This window comes from Syngnathus floridae, chromosome 1, assembly GCF_059516105.1.
Source record: "Syngnathus floridae isolate MCC-2025c chromosome 1, RoL_Sflo_1.0, whole genome shotgun sequence".
Lineage (NCBI taxonomy): Eukaryota > Metazoa > Chordata > Actinopteri > Syngnathiformes > Syngnathidae > Syngnathus > Syngnathus floridae.
In genome coordinates, this window is record NC_142413.1 from 17,591,862 (window position 1) to 17,610,507 (window position 18,646).

Sequence of the window (18,646 nt, forward strand, 5' to 3'; positions counted from 1 at the left end):
TTTTCACGACCCTTGAAATAATGTACTTGGTCACCTTTGAGGATGAGTGGAAGTGGCTCTGTTACCTACACAATGGCCTGCCCTCAATTAGGCTCCTTGCAACAGTGAAATTGTTAACGTCCAAATTGTGGAAGAGATCCTAAACTCACGATGTAAAATGTTATTGCGTTTGCAGCTTTTACATGCTGTAATTAGGGCTGTGGCAGCTGAAGTCTATTTTTAAGATACGCTTCTTCTTTCTTGGAGATCAACCTCCAACATTGCGAGTCAAGGCAAACCATAGCTTGTGCTGCAGATTACGCTAAATCTCTTCATGCTAATATCATAAAACGTAAGTGGGAAGTAAAGGGAGAAAATGGAAAGCAATTTTGGGCGTGCAATAGATAATGGAGAAAATAAGGAGATCAATCGAGATTGTAGCACGTTGTTATAGAGGATAGCATGTCTGCTTCACTGTTGAGAGGCTCTGGGTTTGAACCTCAGATCCAGCCTTCCTGTGTGGTGTTTTTATATTAATTCCGTGCTTTCATGCCCCCCCCATCGTCCACACACATACTTTGGCTCCCTCTCACACTGCAAAGACATGCATATTAGGTTGATTAATGATTATCTTTTGAGCGTGAAGGGGTGATTTTCTTGTGCCAGGCCATCGACCGTGACCAGTCCGTCAGCTGGGATTCGCTGCAGCTCCTCATAACCCCGATGAGGGCAAGTGGTATAGAAAATGGATTGAATCTGGCGGCTGAGATTGAAAAAAAAAATGTTGTTCTTCTTTGGTGTGTCTGGGGGAAATGACTGGCGTTATTTTTCTCTGCTGACATTCAAGACGCAACTTTAATCACTCTGACGAGTGCCAGATGAAATGAGTTCAGAATTTCACTCATAGTGTAAACTCAACATCTTATATTGTCTTTGGCATCAAATAATGGAACACCTTTGGCTTCCGAGTTTATTGTGGAAGTTGCATTCAGAAAGACGGACCAGAGGCCTGTGGAACATGTTTGCTTTAATGTCCCTGATGACAAGATACTCGAGTAGCAAAAGCTTCATCACATTCCAAATTATTCACAATTTGAAATGCTACATTTGGTCCTCAGTACTCATGAATGAGTTAGTGATTGCACTGACACTCACTGCAATCAATGATTCATCTCAGACTGTCGAAAGAAGATAAATGGCTAATGTGCTGCTTTCGCCATATTACATCATAGCCCATTGAATTTGAAATTGACAGTCAAACAAAACAAGAAAGAAAGTAATGTGAGCTTGGTGGCATTATGATTAATTTTTGGGTTTTTTCCGTTGACATGATGATTAATGTCTCAAAGTTTGTAGCATTTTCAAGTCTGCATTCATCAGCCACTTCATAGGTTCACCTGCACATTCCAATGATGATAACTGCAAAATCTTTACAAATAAAAGTAGGCTCAGTGTTTTTGTTGTTGTATTTTGTAGTGATCGAGGGCTGTTTCTATTTGTCTCACCAAGCTAACCAAAAATAATATACACACAGTATGATGCATTGCAGTTCCTTTGCAGATTGTCAAATCGTTGTACCCTGCCTGGAGAATACTTCACCTTTTCATTTCCGTTCCATTTTTCCATTCACCTTAATCCCCCTATGTACTCTCCATTCATTCAGTCCAGCACCTCGCTTAATGCACATTACCGCCCCCCCCCCTCAAATTGATTCACATTGATTCACATTCACTCGTCCTAACTGAAGCAATTCCACTGTTTTCTAAGGATTGTGCGTTAGAGCAGTCATGCCACACACTGTTCATGAATTCAGCAGAGAGATGCTACACAGTGGTCACAACAAGCAAATGATTATTGGCGCTAAACCTGAATGCATTCAACCATCCTTATTAAAAGGTATTTATATGGCTGAGCATAGTTTGAATGCCGGTCAAATTAAATTAAATGTTGCCCTTGATGCAACATTAAACTGTGGAGAGTGCCGCCAGTATATATGAAGTAAAGCATCCATTGACAATACTTTTTCTTGATACAATCGCGCCCTCTGTTGACTCTACTTAGACACACTGAATCTTGTCGATGCCAGTGTTTCCCAACCTCCAGTAAGCCAAACAAAAAAATATCACAAAGTGTAGGTACGTGGTACTTGAAAATGATGTTTACTCTCTGACTGGATATTTGTATCTTCTGTCAATAGTAGTAAATAAAACCATCCATCCATTACTCGGACCGTACTGCTTTATCCTCACCAAATATTTTTAATTAAGTGAAATACTGTATGTTAAGTTTACGAGGAGTTCCTGACGAGCGCTACACTGGTGATCACGGTGCTGTCTTTCATGCAGTTGGCGTGGATTCAATAACCATACAGTATAAAAGAGGCCAACTCAGATAATGAATGAATGAATGAATGAATGAATGAATGAATGAATGAATGAATGAATGAATGAATGAATGAATGAATGAATGCATATGGATTCAGTGAATTTACGTTAAGGCTAGGAATGAGCATAGCTTGGCATTGCAGGATTTTGCTGACAATGGAATAAGAAAAAACAGAGTTTGCCTTGAGGCATGACAGTTTGTTGGAAAAGTGCTCACCATTTTCTTAGTTATTAGTCAGAATGATATTAAACCCACAATATTTTATTTTGTGTGCAGGATACAACAATTTCATTGTCACAAAGTATTTTTAGCATTTTATTTGTGTCATAAATATATTAAAAACAAGCCTCCAAGATCTTCCCTAATATTTGGCAGAATTTATGTTGCGTTTTGCCGCCCTCTACCGGCATTTGATGGTTTTAGCAGACTGCATCGTTCTACACTGCAAGACTACAGTTTAGAAAACGGTCATGCTGTCTCACTGGGTACATTCTTGGTTACTGGTCAGTATGCAGCAAAGGAGTCACTTCGTGGTAAATTCAGCCTCATGTTGTTCAGGGATAAACACAAGGCTTAATGGGACAATTTATCAAACAGTGAGCTTTCCTCCAACACACACCTGCACATTTGCACAGACACATCAGTACAAGGTGATTTAGTTATTGTTACACTTTATTCAGCCCGGACCCTCGAGTCACTGCCTTGCTCCCAAAGAGTGAAGGACACCGGGACCGAAATAAAGAGAGGAGGGGGGACATGGAATGGGATTCGCCAGGATAGAACCAAGGTCGGCATATAGGAGTGGGACATGCCCCGTGGAGTGGTGTCATGGGAGCTGGGTGATTCCACCTCATGAGAGAGGAGGGGAACAATTTAATCAAGTCCAAAAAAAGTCACGTAGTGAGAAGTAGGTGTGACGTTGAAAGAAGAAGTCACGTAGTAGACGTGAGGTTGGACATCGAGAGTCTTACAGCTTGTGACAAATGGAGAAGACGGTGTAGGCAAAAGGGACATACTTGACTGGAAAGTGACAGACATGGAGAAAGGGGAGCAGCGTGAGAACAGTTTACAAGCCATAGCAATCATTCTGCTATGCTGTGGGCTAATCAAGATGTTGCACCTATTAGGAGTCATCTCAGTAGAAGGTGAGTCAACATAGACCACTTTTAGCCAATGTTTAGCAACGCATGCACTTCTTAAAACTTTCTCAGTGCACAGTTTTTGTTATTTTTTTTACTGGGGGATTTGCATTTATTTATCACGGTTCATACAGATATATCCTATTATCCTAAAAGATTGTAATCATTCCTGTTTTCTTGCTTTATTCAGTCTACTTCACCTCTATTGACCTACACATGGCGATCAGATTGTTTTGAAAAAAAAAAATAAATATATATATATATATATATATATATATATATATACACACACATACAAGCATTTGTGCTCATGCACATACGCTTATTGCATACTAGTGTACTTTAGTTGAGGACATGTCACCTTGTATTGTGCGTGAATTAGCGCATCTCTGAGTGTGGCAATAATTTAGTTGATTCTATACATTTTACATTAAGAGATTATTTGGGTCTTTCAATGAGATGATTATAAGCTCAACATTGACCTTCAAGAATTACATTGAAAATGCTCGAATCAGCATGTTGTGATGACCCGAAATAAAAAATGTACGATTATAAGGACGTTTGACAGGCTTATTAATAGACCTGCTGCACAGATGAAATTGTCTCTGGAGCGGAAAGTGCACAATGAACTTTGTCTTCTCGTGACCCTCAAATGAAGCTGAACAGGGATCTGCTTCAACAACTCAATTTTGTAAACTGCTGAACAATGTGACTCAAAATACTGTGCACTGGCAAAAGAACAGTCAGTGTTGTCGTTGATTGCCTGATCGATGGATATAACTTTGCATTCAGCATGAATTGCCACATCACTGTGTGTTTCGTCAAATTCAGTCGTGGTTTGTCCTCTCCCATCTACCCCTGCAGCGATGAGTGTATAATGGCGGGTTAAAAATAGGAGGAGCCATTCAACTGACCTTAGCCTAAAGAAAATTGATGTAAACCAAACTCCTTTTGTTTGGTTGTCACCAGACAAAGCTGATGACGACCTGGAAATGACCATGGTGTGCCATCGACCAGAGGGCCTTGATCAGCTTGAGGCTCAGTCCAACTTCAGTAAAAGAGAACTCCAAGTGCTGTACAGGGGGTTCAAGAATGTACGTCATTTCACATCACGTATCAATCACACTGAAAGTAGCAGTAGTTGTCATACATTAACCGATTCAACACTTTTCAGTATGACGCAGTTCACTGCAAACTCCAACCACAATAATAAACATTGTAAATTTAAATCAACCCATTAGTGTCCAACATGCCTAATCATTTTCCCTCATTTAATCATGAGAGTGTACCTAATGATGGAGATCAGTGACAATGCTATGAAACCATTTTGCATAAGAGCGAAATCCCTCTAATAGTTAAGTATTGCTTAGAAATTAAAGTTTAATCCTGTCAGTTTATTAAAGTTATTGTTGCAGCCAGAGGCTATGTAGAATAAAACACGCATGAGTGTGCATTTCTCTCCATGTGTAAAGCATTTAAATTGCATTTCTGCATAATAAGTTTATTGAAGTAAGCCTAATGTCTTTTTATTTTATTGTCTCTTTGCAAAATGCATGTGAAATTCGCTATGTGGTTTCAGTAAACAATCTGATTTCAACTACATAATTAAACAGCAGCCACAGCGTCTTGCCATTTGTTTATATATGCCATGCTTTAGTTACCTCACATTATTTACCGTGCCACACACAAGCACATTCTCTCATGTTTTCCTCATTTGTGACAGGTCATTATTGCTTGTGCTTTTCCAGGAGTGCCCGAGTGGAATTGTCAATGAGGAAACCTTCAAGCAAATATACTCCCAATTTTTCCCGCATGGAGGTCAATCTTTTTCCGTTGTTGTTGTTTGACCAGCATATTTGTCCAATGACGAATGCACTCTTTTATCCTTGCACTCACTCCTGCAGACGCTAGCACCTACGCACACTACCTGTTTAACGCCTTTGACACGGCACAATCGGGCACCATCAAGTTTGAGGTAAAGCTCAGGCTTTCTTAGCGTGATTTCCAGCTTGTCTGATGCTTTTTTGTCCTTCATCAGGATTTTGTAACAGCTCTGTCCATCCTGCTGAGGGGCACCATTACAGAGAAGCTCCAGTGGACTTTCAACCTCTACGACATCAACCGAGATGGATACATTAACAAAGAGGTGATGACACAGGCTGCTCACATCTGTGGTTGGTTTGCTACAAGGACATGATGTCACATTTTCTTACCATTTACATGAATCGGAAATATGAGAGAGTGACACGGTAAAACAATGGTTAGCACTTCTTTGATTGAATTGCTGCTCCGGGACATCCCGTTTGAGGTTTTCGTGTTTTTATCATGCTTTTCTTTGGGTACTCCCACAATATCAAAACATGCCTGTCATGTAATTGAACGCTCCACTAGTGTGAGTGTGAATACTTGTTTATATGTTCTCTCTGAATTTTATACCATACACTGCAAACTGCAACCAAAATTTACAACATCATCCAAAACTGCAGAGTTTTTGCTTCATTGTAATTTCATTGGGAATACAGCTCAGGAGCTTTAGTTACTGACATATTTGTCATAATGTGTTGCAAAATTTTAAATGATGTGCTCACACTTAAAGTCAAGGTCAAGCAGCACCCGAAACCAATTAAATGTGCACCTACCGACCTGGAACATGTTTGCCAAGCTTAAAGACAAGCAGATAAAAATTGCAAGAACAAAGCAATATATTTTCCTTTGATGGTTCTCTGATATAATGGCAACATACTTTTTAAAAACTGGAAGAGAGGGAAGTTGGGAATGTTGCCTCCCTCCGACCTGACCCCAATGATGGATGGATGAATTAATATCTACAGCATTTAACTCAATACTGAGCACTCATCATTTTGATACAGCTCTTGTAATCACTTTGCGGACGTGTACCTAAGGAAGTGTCCAACTTCCATTTTTGTGTTGAAAGTGGGTTTTTTTTTGTCTTGTTGTGTCTTTTACAGGAGATGACAGACATTGTCAGAGCCATTTATGACATGATGGGCAAGTACACTTACCCTGCCTTGAAAACAGATGCACACAAGCAGCACGTGGATGCCTTCTTTCAGGTAACAAAATGAACTCTTCCAAAAAGAATACACTCAATCACTTTTATCAAAAACCACTTTTCCCAATATGGTCGGAAAGCCTCCTGCAGAAGGCCCACACAATCCAACCCAGAACTTCAGAGCTGTAAGGCAAATATGTTAACTAAGACCACACATTTTTCTTCCGTGCAAAAAAACAAAAACAAAAAAAACAATGTTATATATGGGAATGTTTTGCAAACTGCATTTATATATTTGAAAAGTTAACCTGGCGCGTCGTGTGCTTTTTTTCCACAGAAAATGGATAAGAACAGAGACGGTGTGGTCACCATTGATGAATTCATCTATTCTTGTCAAGAGGTACTCTACATTTGATTTTTTTCTCAGCAACCTGAGAATCTTGCTAACTTGGTTAAAGAGTGTTATTGTTGTTGGTTTGCACTCAGTGCAGGTGTGAGTGAAACAATCGCATAGCGGAATTCTATTTGGCTTCTTCATTGTTTGTATGTGCCTCGCTCACTGGTACAGAGGGACCATCTTGCACGTTATTAGAACACCTGTGCCATTCCTCTTATAATGCATTATCCAGTTTTTCTCAGACAAACAATTGCGATCCAATGCAAAAGATGCATTACAAAAGATGCACAAAATATAATCATGTTTAGTTTTGAGCAATCCTGTCAGATTTTATTTTATGTTGGGGATGGATCTTAACCGATAAGGAGACATTTGCATTTTCTTCCGCACTTTGCAACAGGTTGAAGATGTCTCAAAAAAAATTAACGAAAATGATCAGGGGCAGAGTTATGAAATAAATTTTAAATTATTAGTTCAAAAATCTTGCAAAAATCAGATTGCCAAAACAATTGTTCCTCCATCCATCCCCTCAGGTTAAGAGTCTGGCTGTCATCCTTGACAGAACATTTGGTCTGCACACTTCCATTTACAAAACATTAGATTCTACAGTCAATCCCTCATACCCATCAGCATCGCCATCCTTGTCAATAGCCCGGTCACATCCCACCTGAATTGTTGGAACGCTTCTTGCGGCTCTACCATTCAGACTTAACATCAGCTGCTACAGAATGTTAACTGGCTCCCAGTCAAGCAGATAATTGTCTCTCCAATTTTAAATTGCATCCAGGACTCATTTTTCCAGTATGTACATGTCGCCTGATTTTTACAGATTTGATTAGGTCCTTTTTGGTTTGCTGTAGGGTGAACTAGTGGTATAAACTAGAACCACGGTATAATAAACACTTTGTTAAAGTAATCCTTAATTGTAGAAATAAAATTGTTCAAATAATATTGGATTGGACCTCATTTTGCACTGCGTTTGGTGCCTCCAATATTTCTATCTTCCCTTGTGTCAAAGTATCCATTTCTTTCCAGCTATTCTGACTGTTTCTAACTATAAATGACCGCAAATGTCAACAGAAAATGTGGCAACATTTATAGCCTCAATCTTTCTATACAGTTAGATTCTAACTGTATAGAAGGATTGAGGCTTGTTTATAATTATGTTTTACACACTGCCCTCTAGCGGCCAGTCAACTAAATGACTTGTCAGATGAACTGCCCTCATCCCTTCTCTATGCTCTTGTTTTACACAGGACGAAAACATCATGAGGTCTCTTCAACTCTTTGAAAATGTCATCTAGAGATCAAGTGGAAGAAGGCCGTGGCCAAGTGGAGTGGAACGAAGCACATAAAAAGTATACTTAAAACAAAGTGACTTTCCACTTTCACTAAACAACATGGAAGGTATTTCACTGAAACAGGGTGAAGACATCAATAGAGCTCAAAAAAGTCCCGCAGAATTGTACCTGCTTTGTTTGTTTCCGTCACATTGTTAAGTGTTCATTTTGTGTAAAGCCTCTGACTTTTTAATGAGCGGACAAGTGGACAGTCACTAAGCAGGACTCAAGTGGTTGATAATAATTGTGCTCTTTGTGAATCTCTGTCAGTCCCCCCCCAAAAAATGGAGCAATATTGTCATGCATGCAGGGAGGAGCATCTATTTAAGTAAGTGTGCCATACAATAGGGCAGTCATGGGGGTTCACACGTCACCCAATTTCTGCCACAGCCATCAATGAAGAGAGAGCAACTTGCGTGTTCCCGCTGGTGTCCGTTAAGAGTCTCACTGTTGTAACAATATTGGATTAAATGTTCTATTTGTTGCTTCTGCTTCAAGAAAGGGATCGTTGCTGCTCGTCTGTGTCTTTTTGTCTCAATCAGCGTAGGTGGAAATATAATACCTGCAGTTATGCTTTGGCCGGTCAGCAAAAGGACGTTCACTTTGGCACATAGTCGGAGAAGGACTCTGAAAGGTGCATGTGTGTCCTATGTGACGTTTTTGTTTTCCTGAATAATAAAACGACATTTGTTGGAGCATGTAATATCATAGTATGTGCAGCGAAACAGACAGATTAGTATGGAAAAACAGTTCAGATTGGAATTTCCAACATCGTTGACCAAAACTTTCACTGTGAGGAAGCGGCAACTGTATGGGAGGATGTCAAAAATGTGACTTTTTGAAGAAAAATGAGACTGATTTGTTATTTCAGAAGCCATTTTGTTTGAGCCATTGTTTGAGAGAACAGTGGGGACGTAATGGAACCTCTGCTCTCGGTGCTTTACCACAGCGGCCACTGTGTTCTCAGTAGAATTTGATAGAAAATCATGCAAAAGTTTACAACTGGACTTTTCTAGATGGATTTTTCAGTAACACTATACACCACATTTCAGCACAATATTACTTTACACAAAATGAAGAAGAGGACTTTTTTTTATTATTATCATTTTTGTCTTAATAAAAATGATGCTTTAAGCACCCATTCCATTTCTAATTCACTCCACCACAAATCCTATTAAATTCTCACGAGAACAGACTCCGGTGTGGCAGCTCATCCAGATATGTGGGCAGAAGTACAGATTGATGGACAACATCAAACCTGTTGGAATGAACTTCTGTGTGCTGAATTGTTGTAAAAAATGGATATATTTATCAATAAACTTTTTTTTTAAAGAAACAACCACGGGTTACCTTGTGGCTTTTGTTGGTGTCACGATACTTGAAAGAATTTGCTCACAAAACATTTGTATTTGTACTGTTGTCCACACAATAAAAGTACAAAAAAGAATACTGTACATCCTTTCATGGCCCACAAACAAACAAACCATATTAACATACTTATGAGGACAAATACACACTGAACATGCATCACCCTTATTATCCAGCATTTAGCCTGTTCTTTTCTTAATTTCTTTATTTGTATTTATTGTGTAACATTTTAGGTGCACCGAATGTTATATATATATACAAGTGATTGTGCCAGTGCAGCGTAAATAAATGGGATAAATCCTTATATAAATTTGCCCAAGTGAGGCTTTAAGTGCAGTATAATTAAAAACCTTTATGTGAATAATATTTTAAGTTTGGTTTAGCAGGGCACAGTCAATTTTAGTGCATGTGTCCACCTTATTTGCCGTTACCCTTTTCATATATGAGCCTAATGGCTCATAAAACCTTTAAATGTCGTATCCTTTAAATTTTCGGGATTTAATGAGATATTGACTTATGATACCTCAGTGTACACACTTGGCTGGCTGGTACCTGCTGCCACGCAATCTCCCGATTGAACAGGACAAATACAAGCAGATTGGAAGACGATTTGTGACGTGATTAGACGTTTTGAGGTTTTTGCCCCTTTCGGTCCTTTTATTTTTTTATTTTTTTGGGTGAGCGGGGAGGGGTAGGGTGGTGGTGGTGGTGGTGGGGATATGAAAAAGTCTCAGAGGTGAAAATTGAAGTCCCATTCACTTCATGATTGACGTCACTCACCCCCAAAAATGTGCAAGGTCTAATTTCACTGCTCAGACGTCCTCTATTTGTCTTGTAATTTCCCATCCATCAAAGTTCACTCGCAAATTTACTGTTCTCACATGGCCCCCCGCACCGAAAAGTGGATCTCGTCATCCTATTGGGAATAACAGATGACGCCCATCGATTCGAAGTCTGGTGTCACGTCTCTACTCTCTGTCCTCGGCCCATGGCTGCAGGTTCTGCAGGGCATAAAGGGAGGAGTTGTGCGCACACAGCGGGTCAGACACAGCGGATTCGCCCAGGGACTTGTGCAGGGCGGACTGCTGCAGCTGCAGGATGAGCCGATTGGCCTGCTGGCGCTCCGCCTCCCGCTCCTCCGCTGTCTGCCTCCTAACGCGAGCGCAAATCAAATATTAAAATAAGTTCATAATAAGACAGGCGATAAAAAAAAGTTTCACATTCAAAGCCAACATGATAAATTTGTGCGAGTGTTAAGAGAATTATTGTTAACATTTGGTAAAACTGTTTGAGTGTTCTTTTCAAATAAAAATCCATTTCTCTCAAGAGTATTAACAAGAGTTATTTGATGCAAGCATTTAAGCATGAAACTACAACTTCATTCATTAAATTATATGTTCATTGAGGGGTTTTGATAAACAAAAATACATGTATTTGTTATATCTTTCAATATTTTTTTCACTTGACACACTTTTAAGTTTTAAAATGTGCGTTTGTCGATACTCAAGTTATGAGTGCACTTATACAATCCCGGAAAAGAGCAAGGGGGGGCGTATTTGTTAGTTTATATAATTTAATTAAAATGTTTTCTTGTGCAACGTTAATCTGAAAATTGTAGATTGCTGAGAGGTTTGCCCCTTTGTTCTTATTTTTTATTTTTAACACACTTAAAAACCCCTGTGTTTTTATTCCGTGTCACCGAGGTCAATGAACAGGAAATTGTACAATTTACCTGGTAATTGTAACGTGGCTCACGTCGCTCGTTTTCAATTTCAAACGCGGGTTTAAAAAAAAAAAAGTTAACATCAAGACACGGTTTAAAAAAAAAGAGTTAACAATAGACACCTCCACTTGGTTCTGCGGTTTTGGAACCAGGTTTTGACCTGCGCGTCGGTCATTTTGAGGCTCTTGGCAAGGGCGGCCCTCTCGGCGCTGGCCAAGTACTTCTGGCGGTGGAAACGTTTTTCCAACTCGCAGATCTGCACTCTTGAAAAGGACGTGCGCGGCTTTTTCCTTTTGGGAGGCGTCCGGTTCTGGTACGGGTGGCCTATCCGCCGCGTCACCGAGAATGGAACCAGAGCCGCTGGATCAGGACAGAGAAAGACACGGTGAGTGTAAGCACCCACACAATTCAGCGTAGAAAATATTTAGGTCCTAACATTGACAAGTTATCACACGGCGCACATTGCATACTTGTAGCCGCACTGACTAAACTACTACGCAACTCCAACACACTGTCTTTTTAAAATTGCCCTACAGAATTGCTCTTATTAAATTGAGTATACATTTCTTAGTTAGAACCCTGCTTTTTTTTTTTTTTTTTTTTTAGTCGAGCGAAAGTCGAAATTATTTTAATGTGTTACCATGGTCTTCATTATTTACATGATAAATTTAATATTGAATCTTGACATTGTATTTTGAATGCTTTAACGAAGTCAGATACAAGTAAGACATATATTTTCACCCTCTAAATAACACTAGGAAATATTAAGGGATTTTAATGCACACACTAACCCCCACCCTTTTTTTAAACAAAAGGAAATATTTGCGTTCATTTACTTTGTATCGTGAAAAACATTTCGTTGTTCATGAAGCTCTCTGAGTTTCCATTTTAGTTCATTATGAAATGGCTTACATTTCAATGTATTTGTGGAGATTTAAAATCTATTACAAAAAGACATCAAATGTAGCTATTTAAGACCTGGATGAGTGACGTGCTGTTCTTTCACTAATAAAAAAAAAAAAACGGAAAGTGGATGATTGAGCATGCCCTCGTTTATGATGTTTGTGGAGCGATCAATTCAGTAGTAGTCGCTAAAATTATATATAAATATCTACATTTTGTATATACAACATATTTTATATCTATCAGCTAGTGGAACGGCTGGCCTACCGGATATTCTTTCCTTAGCGAAGCGGTTTCCTATCCAGGGGAAACACAGACCCCCAAAGCCCGGCACGGCGCTCTGGACCGGGGTTTGCGGTCCCGGCGCTGCCATAGGTCTGTGGGCTGGCACTCGAATGACTCCTCGGCTTCCCACACTCCTGCTCTCCCCATACGAGACCGACGCCTCCGCCGGGGGCATGACACCGGACAGGGAGATGGACAAAGCCGTGTAGGAAGGCGCGCTGCTCCCGGTCGGGCTCCCTAAGCTGTAGTAACCGTCCCCGCCGCTTACATTGCGATGTCTTCCGGGCCCGTTGTCTGACTCCGTCCCGGCTCCCAAGATCTGATCGATACCGAAGCTGATGGGTTCGTGCTGGGTCGATTTAGGAGGAGGGCTCGGTGCTTGGTCCATCTCGGCGGTTCGAGTTGAAAGTAGATCTTTTTTCTTGTTGTTCTGGAGGACTCACAGCTGGGTCAAACTGGTCCAAAAGTGGGATAAGTCTCCATGTCTATCCGACGCATCCAAGCTTTTTGGGTTAAACAGGCCGTTTTGGAGGGACTGAGCCGTCTTGTGGTGGCGTTTGTTAAACTTTGATGGACATTTGTGGCGCTCCATCCTCCTGATCCTCCTCCCTCCCAAAACGCAGCGTCTGACAGCTCCATCCTCCTCCTCCTCTCGCTTTCCTCACCTTTCATTGGCTGGCAGCTGGATGACTGATTGAATGTTAATGTAAGTAGGACGTCAATTTGGCACGATGAGCGAATTATTACCTACAAAACTAGGCGCATTTTGAGGGATTGTCATGTGTTGTGGAAGCAGAGAGTTGCAGCTAATACTTTAAAAAGTATTTTATTAATGATGTAAAAGTGCATTTAATTGCATGCAGTCCATTTTTTTTATTTCAAACAACTTTTTGCTTAAATTTGACTGTCGATATTTCGTTTTCCACTATTATAACAGTGCAACATGCAAAATAGTATTCCAGTGTCATTTCAGGTTATTTTATTATAAACCAGGCATCACCTGATTCATTTTAATAAGAGCTGCCATTCAATTTAATCATACTTGGAGGTGTTTCTAATATTTTTTTCTGCTAATTATCCAATACCAAGTGTTCAAATCCCTTTTTTTTGTTAAATGCAGAACAATTATAGCTATCTTCTTCGATGTCAATATAAACTGGGGACATTTTCCATGTGCAGCTCTTATATATATATATGTACATTCAATTCTGCTGGCATGGACTACCAAATGAAGTGCAGCATTTTTCTTACACAAATTTATTTTTAAGGTAAAAAATATTGTTGTTTGATTTGGTATAGAGAAAAATCCTATGGTGCCAAATTGTTTATTTGAGTTAATGTCACTCACACCATTATTATTATGAAATATGTTAATGACTTTATATGTAGTTGATTGTGCACAGAAGATGTTGAAAGCCATTAATTTAAAAGTCAAGCTCTCGCCAGCATGCCCATTGCGCTTGGCAGAGTGCTCGAATGCTTGCCTTGAGCCACATTGAGTGAGCTGACAAGGCACGGCCATGGGCTACTTCAGATGAAGTGCTCGCGCCTCTGGAAGCTGCTTGAGCTCTCACATCCAATGGAACACGTGCCCAAATTGGCCCCATAATCAGATTTCCACCAACTTGTCTCTAGGACAGACTAATGCGCTTGCCCCTTGGCTGCGGCAGGGGCCTTTTTAGGAGATCACATTACTTCACTCTAACAAAGCACAAGGTTCAATTATTGACAAGGTGGGTTTATTTGGTACCTGTTGTAAAGAGTTGGCCACTAATGCATTTTTATTTGGTGGAGTTTAATAGCTCAGTGCGCATTTGCTGGCCAAAACTTAAAGAACAAAAAACACATCTACATGCCTATAGCGCTATTTGTAAGAACACACATTTCCATGATTGTTCTGAGAAATCCGTTTGTTTTATATATATATATATAAAAATATATATTTTTTAAAAACAGTAGCGTGCAGCTTTACATACATCATACTGAGTGTTGACGTAATATTGCTTTATTTAGCTATAGAGGAATAAAACATTGTACAGACAATACTGTGAGTTAAAAAGGCTTCTTTGAAATTAATTTCCAGTACAGTATATGCATTATTGCGGTTAGAGTTTGCATTGAACTGTAATTCATTGAAGGTGTTAGATACAATTTTTTTTGTCTACTTTATTTTACTAGATGAGAGGGCAAAATTTTTGTAAAACATTTGCAGTGCAGTCACCATGATACAAACTAAATTTGCAGGCATGACCGCAATAGTGATATAGGTTTTTAGCTTTATGAATGTAGTTTACTTTTTTAAAAATGTAATTAAAGTATTATGCTTGTACACCTAATGAAGTGGCAATTTGTTGGTTTGGCTAATGCAATCCTGCGGGATCATAACGGTATGATACTTTGAATGCCTCTTTTGACATGTTAAAAAAACAAAACATCATGTATATAATAATGTTCACGGTCTTACGATAAAAACGCATGCTAATGGTCAATATCGTTTTATTCATTTTATACCGCGAGAGACCCGAATAGAAAGTTTGCATTCAGTGGAAAAATAATAAATAAAGAGGCATCTTCTTTAATATCCAGTCTGGTGAAGCAAATAAGAGCTGGGACGAGGCCTGGGGTGTTCGTTTGGCAATATGGACAGACTGACTGGAGTGAATGAGTGAGTGAGTGCGTGTTGGCTGCCTCTCGCTGCCATATGCGAGCTCACCAGTGGCTTTTGATGGGGAGAATTGGTCTGTTAAAAGCTGTCATCAGTTTGTTTTTATCTTTCTCTTGGTGACATTTAACAAAGCTAATTCCATCCCTAAACAGTGACACACATGCCTGACTAAAAGATAAAATGAAGTCGATTTTAATCCAAAGCATTTGCAATGCTGTTTTTTTTGTAGACATATAGCGCAGAACATGAACGGAATGGTGATGAACCGTGTGATAAAAATGATAAATCGGAACATTTAGCCATGACTGCTTTATTGAAAGGGGCTAAACCTGCACAGAGTGGCCGTGCACCTACTGTTCGAAGATGTAGCTAATCCGTTGTAATCTGGGATTAAGAGATTATAGCACATTAATTGACACCACTATATTCATAAATCTACATGCGACCTACAGTGCTGTTTTACGCTTAGCCGTCTTAATTTCAGAAATAACCACATAGTAGTAGTACTTCCTTTTAGGACGCAACCTGAAGGGCAGGAGGCCAAAATATTAAGTACGGTATTGCTCTTTTGACAGGCGGCAATTAAGTCTTGCACGCATACATTAATCCTCCTTTTTCCCACTGCGGGCAATATAAAAGCTGACAGGATGACGCCAAACGTCCCCAAAAGAAACGACAACAAAAGAGTGAAAGAGTACGATTTGTTTGAGAAATTACCACTTGATCTGCATAATCGGGGTGTGCATGGTCTGCAGCTCGGTACCCGGGGGCTGCGTTTTTATTGCTTGTCTCCTCAACGTTATCAATTTCAGCGGCGCGCCTCACTCTTTTTTTTTTCTTTTTTATTCTTTAAAGGGGGGCCACGCCGGCTGCTTGTGAATAATGAATGACACGCTTTTATATTGTCGCTAAAGTGCCCGTGATGTTCGAATATGAAAAGGCAGCGGTAAGTAATAGTGCATTTAAAGGGGATGTAGTGTGTTATTATGATGTAAAGGAGAAGCGGAGAGTGAGATAGGAGAGAGAGAGAGAGAGATTGTTTTATTACAATAAGAGGAGATGAGTTTGCCTCGCAGCCAAACGGGGGAGCAGTTAATGAAACTTTACCGCAGCTAACGATTTCCCCTCCCTCGCTCTTAAAACCGCCCTTATGAAATATTTAAACTCTTTAATATAGGTAGTATTAGGACCAAAGACAGTGCATGGCATGGGCCATCTGACAACATTTACAAGGCTGATGATTCCCTTTTTTTTTTTTTTTTTTTTTTTTTTTTTTTAAGTGGGGTAAACAAAGCTTTACGGCCCCAGCAGCATTGAGGAAAAGTCGTGGAATAAATCACATCATATTGAGTGCAATAAAGCCACAATGTGTTTTACTGTTGCAGGGACTTGATTTAGTCGAATTTACACATCTCCCCCCATCCTCTGCACGCATAGAGATGCAGCATGGAGTTTCATGCTCTCAGCCCAAGAGGAGGGAATACAGGGGTGGGGGGAGGGGGGCTTCATGCTTGTTGGTATAGTGTTTCATATTGACATGCTCAGTGGGATTGTTGCTTGAGATGAGAGATATGGATCCCCCATTGGGGAGTGTGCAGGCCAGGACCACTAACAGCAGCATCCTCCTTGTTGTGGTCTTTGAACTCTGTGTAGACATTATTTATCTGCTGACACTTGTGCTAGCACATTTAGGGAAAATGTCAGGTGGATATACCAATTAAAGATGACACAGGACAGGACATTTCATCGGGTACATCTGTACAGCCAAATTAAAGGCACTGCAACATTTCTGCATTTTAGTTTGATCACAGGTTTATTCTTGTGGTTGTCTGCAGTGGCGTAGAACTGCACTGCATCACTTAAAGGGCGCAGCAATAGTTTCATTGGATTATCTTTGAGGAAATTCGACTTAATCTATTCCTACAGTTAGATCAAATGACTTAATCATGATAAAATTCTCCGGCCACAGACACCTTTAATCAGAATAATTCTAAAGCCATCTCAGCTTTTTTTTTTTGTACTGATAAACATCATTGAAGTACAACAACTGCAGTCACTATTTTTTTTCTCAGTGTGGTCAAAATACTGTATACACGTCAGAGCAGTTGTAAAACACGCCTATCTACAACCATGAGAATGTTAAATGAACATATACCTGATAATGTCAATCAAAACTGAGCATCATCATTATCTCTCTCGCTCGCTCTCGCTCTCGCTCTCGCTCTTTCTCTCTCTCTCTTTCTCTCTCTCTCTTTCTTTCTCTCTCTCTCTCTCTCTCTCTCTCTCTCTCTCTCTCTCACATAAATAATCAAATTGTTTAAATAGACTGAATAGATTAGTCAGACTTTTCAATTCTTTTTTTTTATAAATAACTTGATCAGCTAAAAAATCTTGACTGTAAATCCAACATTCTATTAGAACAAAATGCATTCTCATCAAAATTGCAATACATAATGGCATTACTAAGGATAAGTATGTTCTGTGAGTACGCAAATGAAAGTCAGTACAGTAAGGCAGAAGTTGTCCCCCCCATTGCAGCAGTAAACTGAAGAATAATACACTGTAAAAGAAAACAACAAAAACAACAAAAAAGATCAACTTTAAACATGCATACTGCACACAAATCAGAAAAAAAGGACACCAGGATGCTTATTGAACCACAAAGGATACACTGATATGTCACGTGAAGGAACAATATGCCTGGGCAGCAAGCGCATGTGCGTGTGTGATGGTCATGGAGCACGTTTGGCCTGTCTGATGGTTGAACGCATGGCTGCCTCTTCACGCTAGTTAAGAAGGAGGGAGCGGAGGATGAGAGGGAAGGATGTAACCACACTGGTCAGAATTAAAAGGGATGCGCCGGGAGAGAAAGATGGATGGTCATGTGAGAGAAAGAGTTAAAGCATTAAAGGACATCATTTTGGGCCTGATGATAATTGAACACATGTTTGGACAAGAGGGTTCTCGTATCCTTTTCACTGTCTTTGGATTTTATTTTCTAATCTTTTTTTTTTAGTATATTTTCACTTAGAGGATTAAATGAGATACGTTTCAAGACGGACCCAATGGAGAGAATATGACTAATGTAATGAATAAACTCCCGGTCCCGCTGTAACGACCTTTGAGTGATTTATACGTGCGCGGGACGGGAGTGTGCCAGCCAGCGTGTTGTTAAGAGCAGCTGAGTTGTCTCGAACGCCCCTGGTCTGGGGCTAATGCACTAATTCATTACTGCTTGTAGTCAAGTCGCCTTGTGTCAGAGGCGCGCGCCCCTTTTCTCTATCTGCGCTCTCTCCGCTTCATAAAAGCCGATTATCCCGCGTGTCGCCACCGTTCCACCAATTCTCCCCTGCCTCTTGACCTCCTCACCCCTCCTGTTGACTGCCCACGGGGCGCTCATGCAGGGGAGTAGTGGGGCAGAGGAGGGAGGGGAGGTGACAGAGGACCAG

General features: G+C 40.1%; 3 protein-coding genes and 1 long non-coding RNA gene across 7 annotated transcripts in view; 2 read left to right on the forward strand and 2 right to left on the reverse strand.

The window, feature by feature from the left end:
• kcnip1a (Kv channel interacting protein 1 a) overlaps positions 1–9,592 on the forward strand; it is a 33,515-nt gene extending 23,923 nt beyond the window's left edge. For 2 of the 3 annotated variants that reach the window (XM_088380370.1, XM_088380378.1), the window contains exons 2-8: positions 4,473–4,597; positions 5,252–5,321; positions 5,408–5,478; positions 5,542–5,649; positions 6,473–6,577; positions 6,854–6,916; positions 8,170–9,592. In XM_088380370.1, coding sequence (XP_088236496.1) covers positions 4,473–4,597; positions 5,252–5,321; positions 5,408–5,478; positions 5,542–5,649; positions 6,473–6,577; positions 6,854–6,916; positions 8,170–8,217 — 590 coding nt within the window. In that variant the 3' untranslated portion in view covers positions 8,218–9,592. Of the gene's footprint in view, positions 1–1,764; positions 3,510–4,472; positions 4,598–5,251; positions 5,322–5,407; positions 5,479–5,541; positions 5,650–6,472; positions 6,578–6,853; positions 6,917–8,169 lie in introns of those variants that run through there. The other variant, XM_088380362.1, reaches the window with a different exon arrangement.
• Positions 2,625–5,611, reverse strand: LOC148404375 (uncharacterized). Its single transcript, XR_015859363.1, has 3 exons — positions 5,165–5,611; positions 4,418–4,576; positions 2,625–3,384 (listed from the first exon to the last, which is right to left on the reverse strand). It is a non-coding gene; the product is annotated as an uncharacterized LOC148404375 (long non-coding RNA).
• tlx3a (T cell leukemia homeobox 3a) lies at positions 9,328–13,107 on the reverse strand. Of its 2 annotated transcripts, none has more exons than XM_088380349.1 (3): positions 12,515–13,107; positions 11,467–11,704; positions 9,328–10,773 (listed from the first exon to the last, which is right to left on the reverse strand). In XM_088380349.1, the coding sequence occupies exons 1-3, from the start codon at positions 12,918–12,920 to the stop codon at positions 10,590–10,592; spliced, it is 828 nt and encodes a 275-aa protein (XP_088236475.1). In that variant the 5' UTR covers positions 12,921–13,107; the 3' UTR covers positions 9,328–10,589. The 2 variants fall into 2 exon arrangements, 1 of the variants encoding a protein (XP_088236475.1); XR_015859355.1 differs by having other exon boundaries at positions 10,638–10,773; positions 11,354–11,704.
• The window catches only part of dock2 (dedicator of cytokinesis 2), a 121,704-nt gene continuing 114,419 nt past the window's right edge, over positions 11,362–18,646 (forward strand). Inside the window, exon 1 of the mRNA XM_088380318.1 lies at positions 11,362–11,729. Within this exon, the coding sequence (XP_088236444.1) occupies positions 11,690–11,729 (40 nt within the window). The 5' untranslated portion in view covers positions 11,362–11,689. The remainder of the gene's footprint in view (positions 11,730–18,646) is intronic.

Coding starts and splice junctions, on each gene's coding strand:
- tlx3a (XM_088380349.1), bottom strand. CDS start 12,920: ATGGACCAAGCACCGAGCCCTCCTCCTAAATCGACCCAGCACGAACCC. Junction 11,705..12,514: donor CGCTAAGGAAAGAATATCCG/GTAGGCCAGCCG, acceptor GTCCTGATCCAG/CGGCTCTGGTTCCATTCTCG. Junction 10,774..11,466: donor AACCGCAGAACCAAGTGGAG/GTGTCTATTGTT, acceptor CGCTCGCGTTAG/GAGGCAGACAGCGGAGGAGC.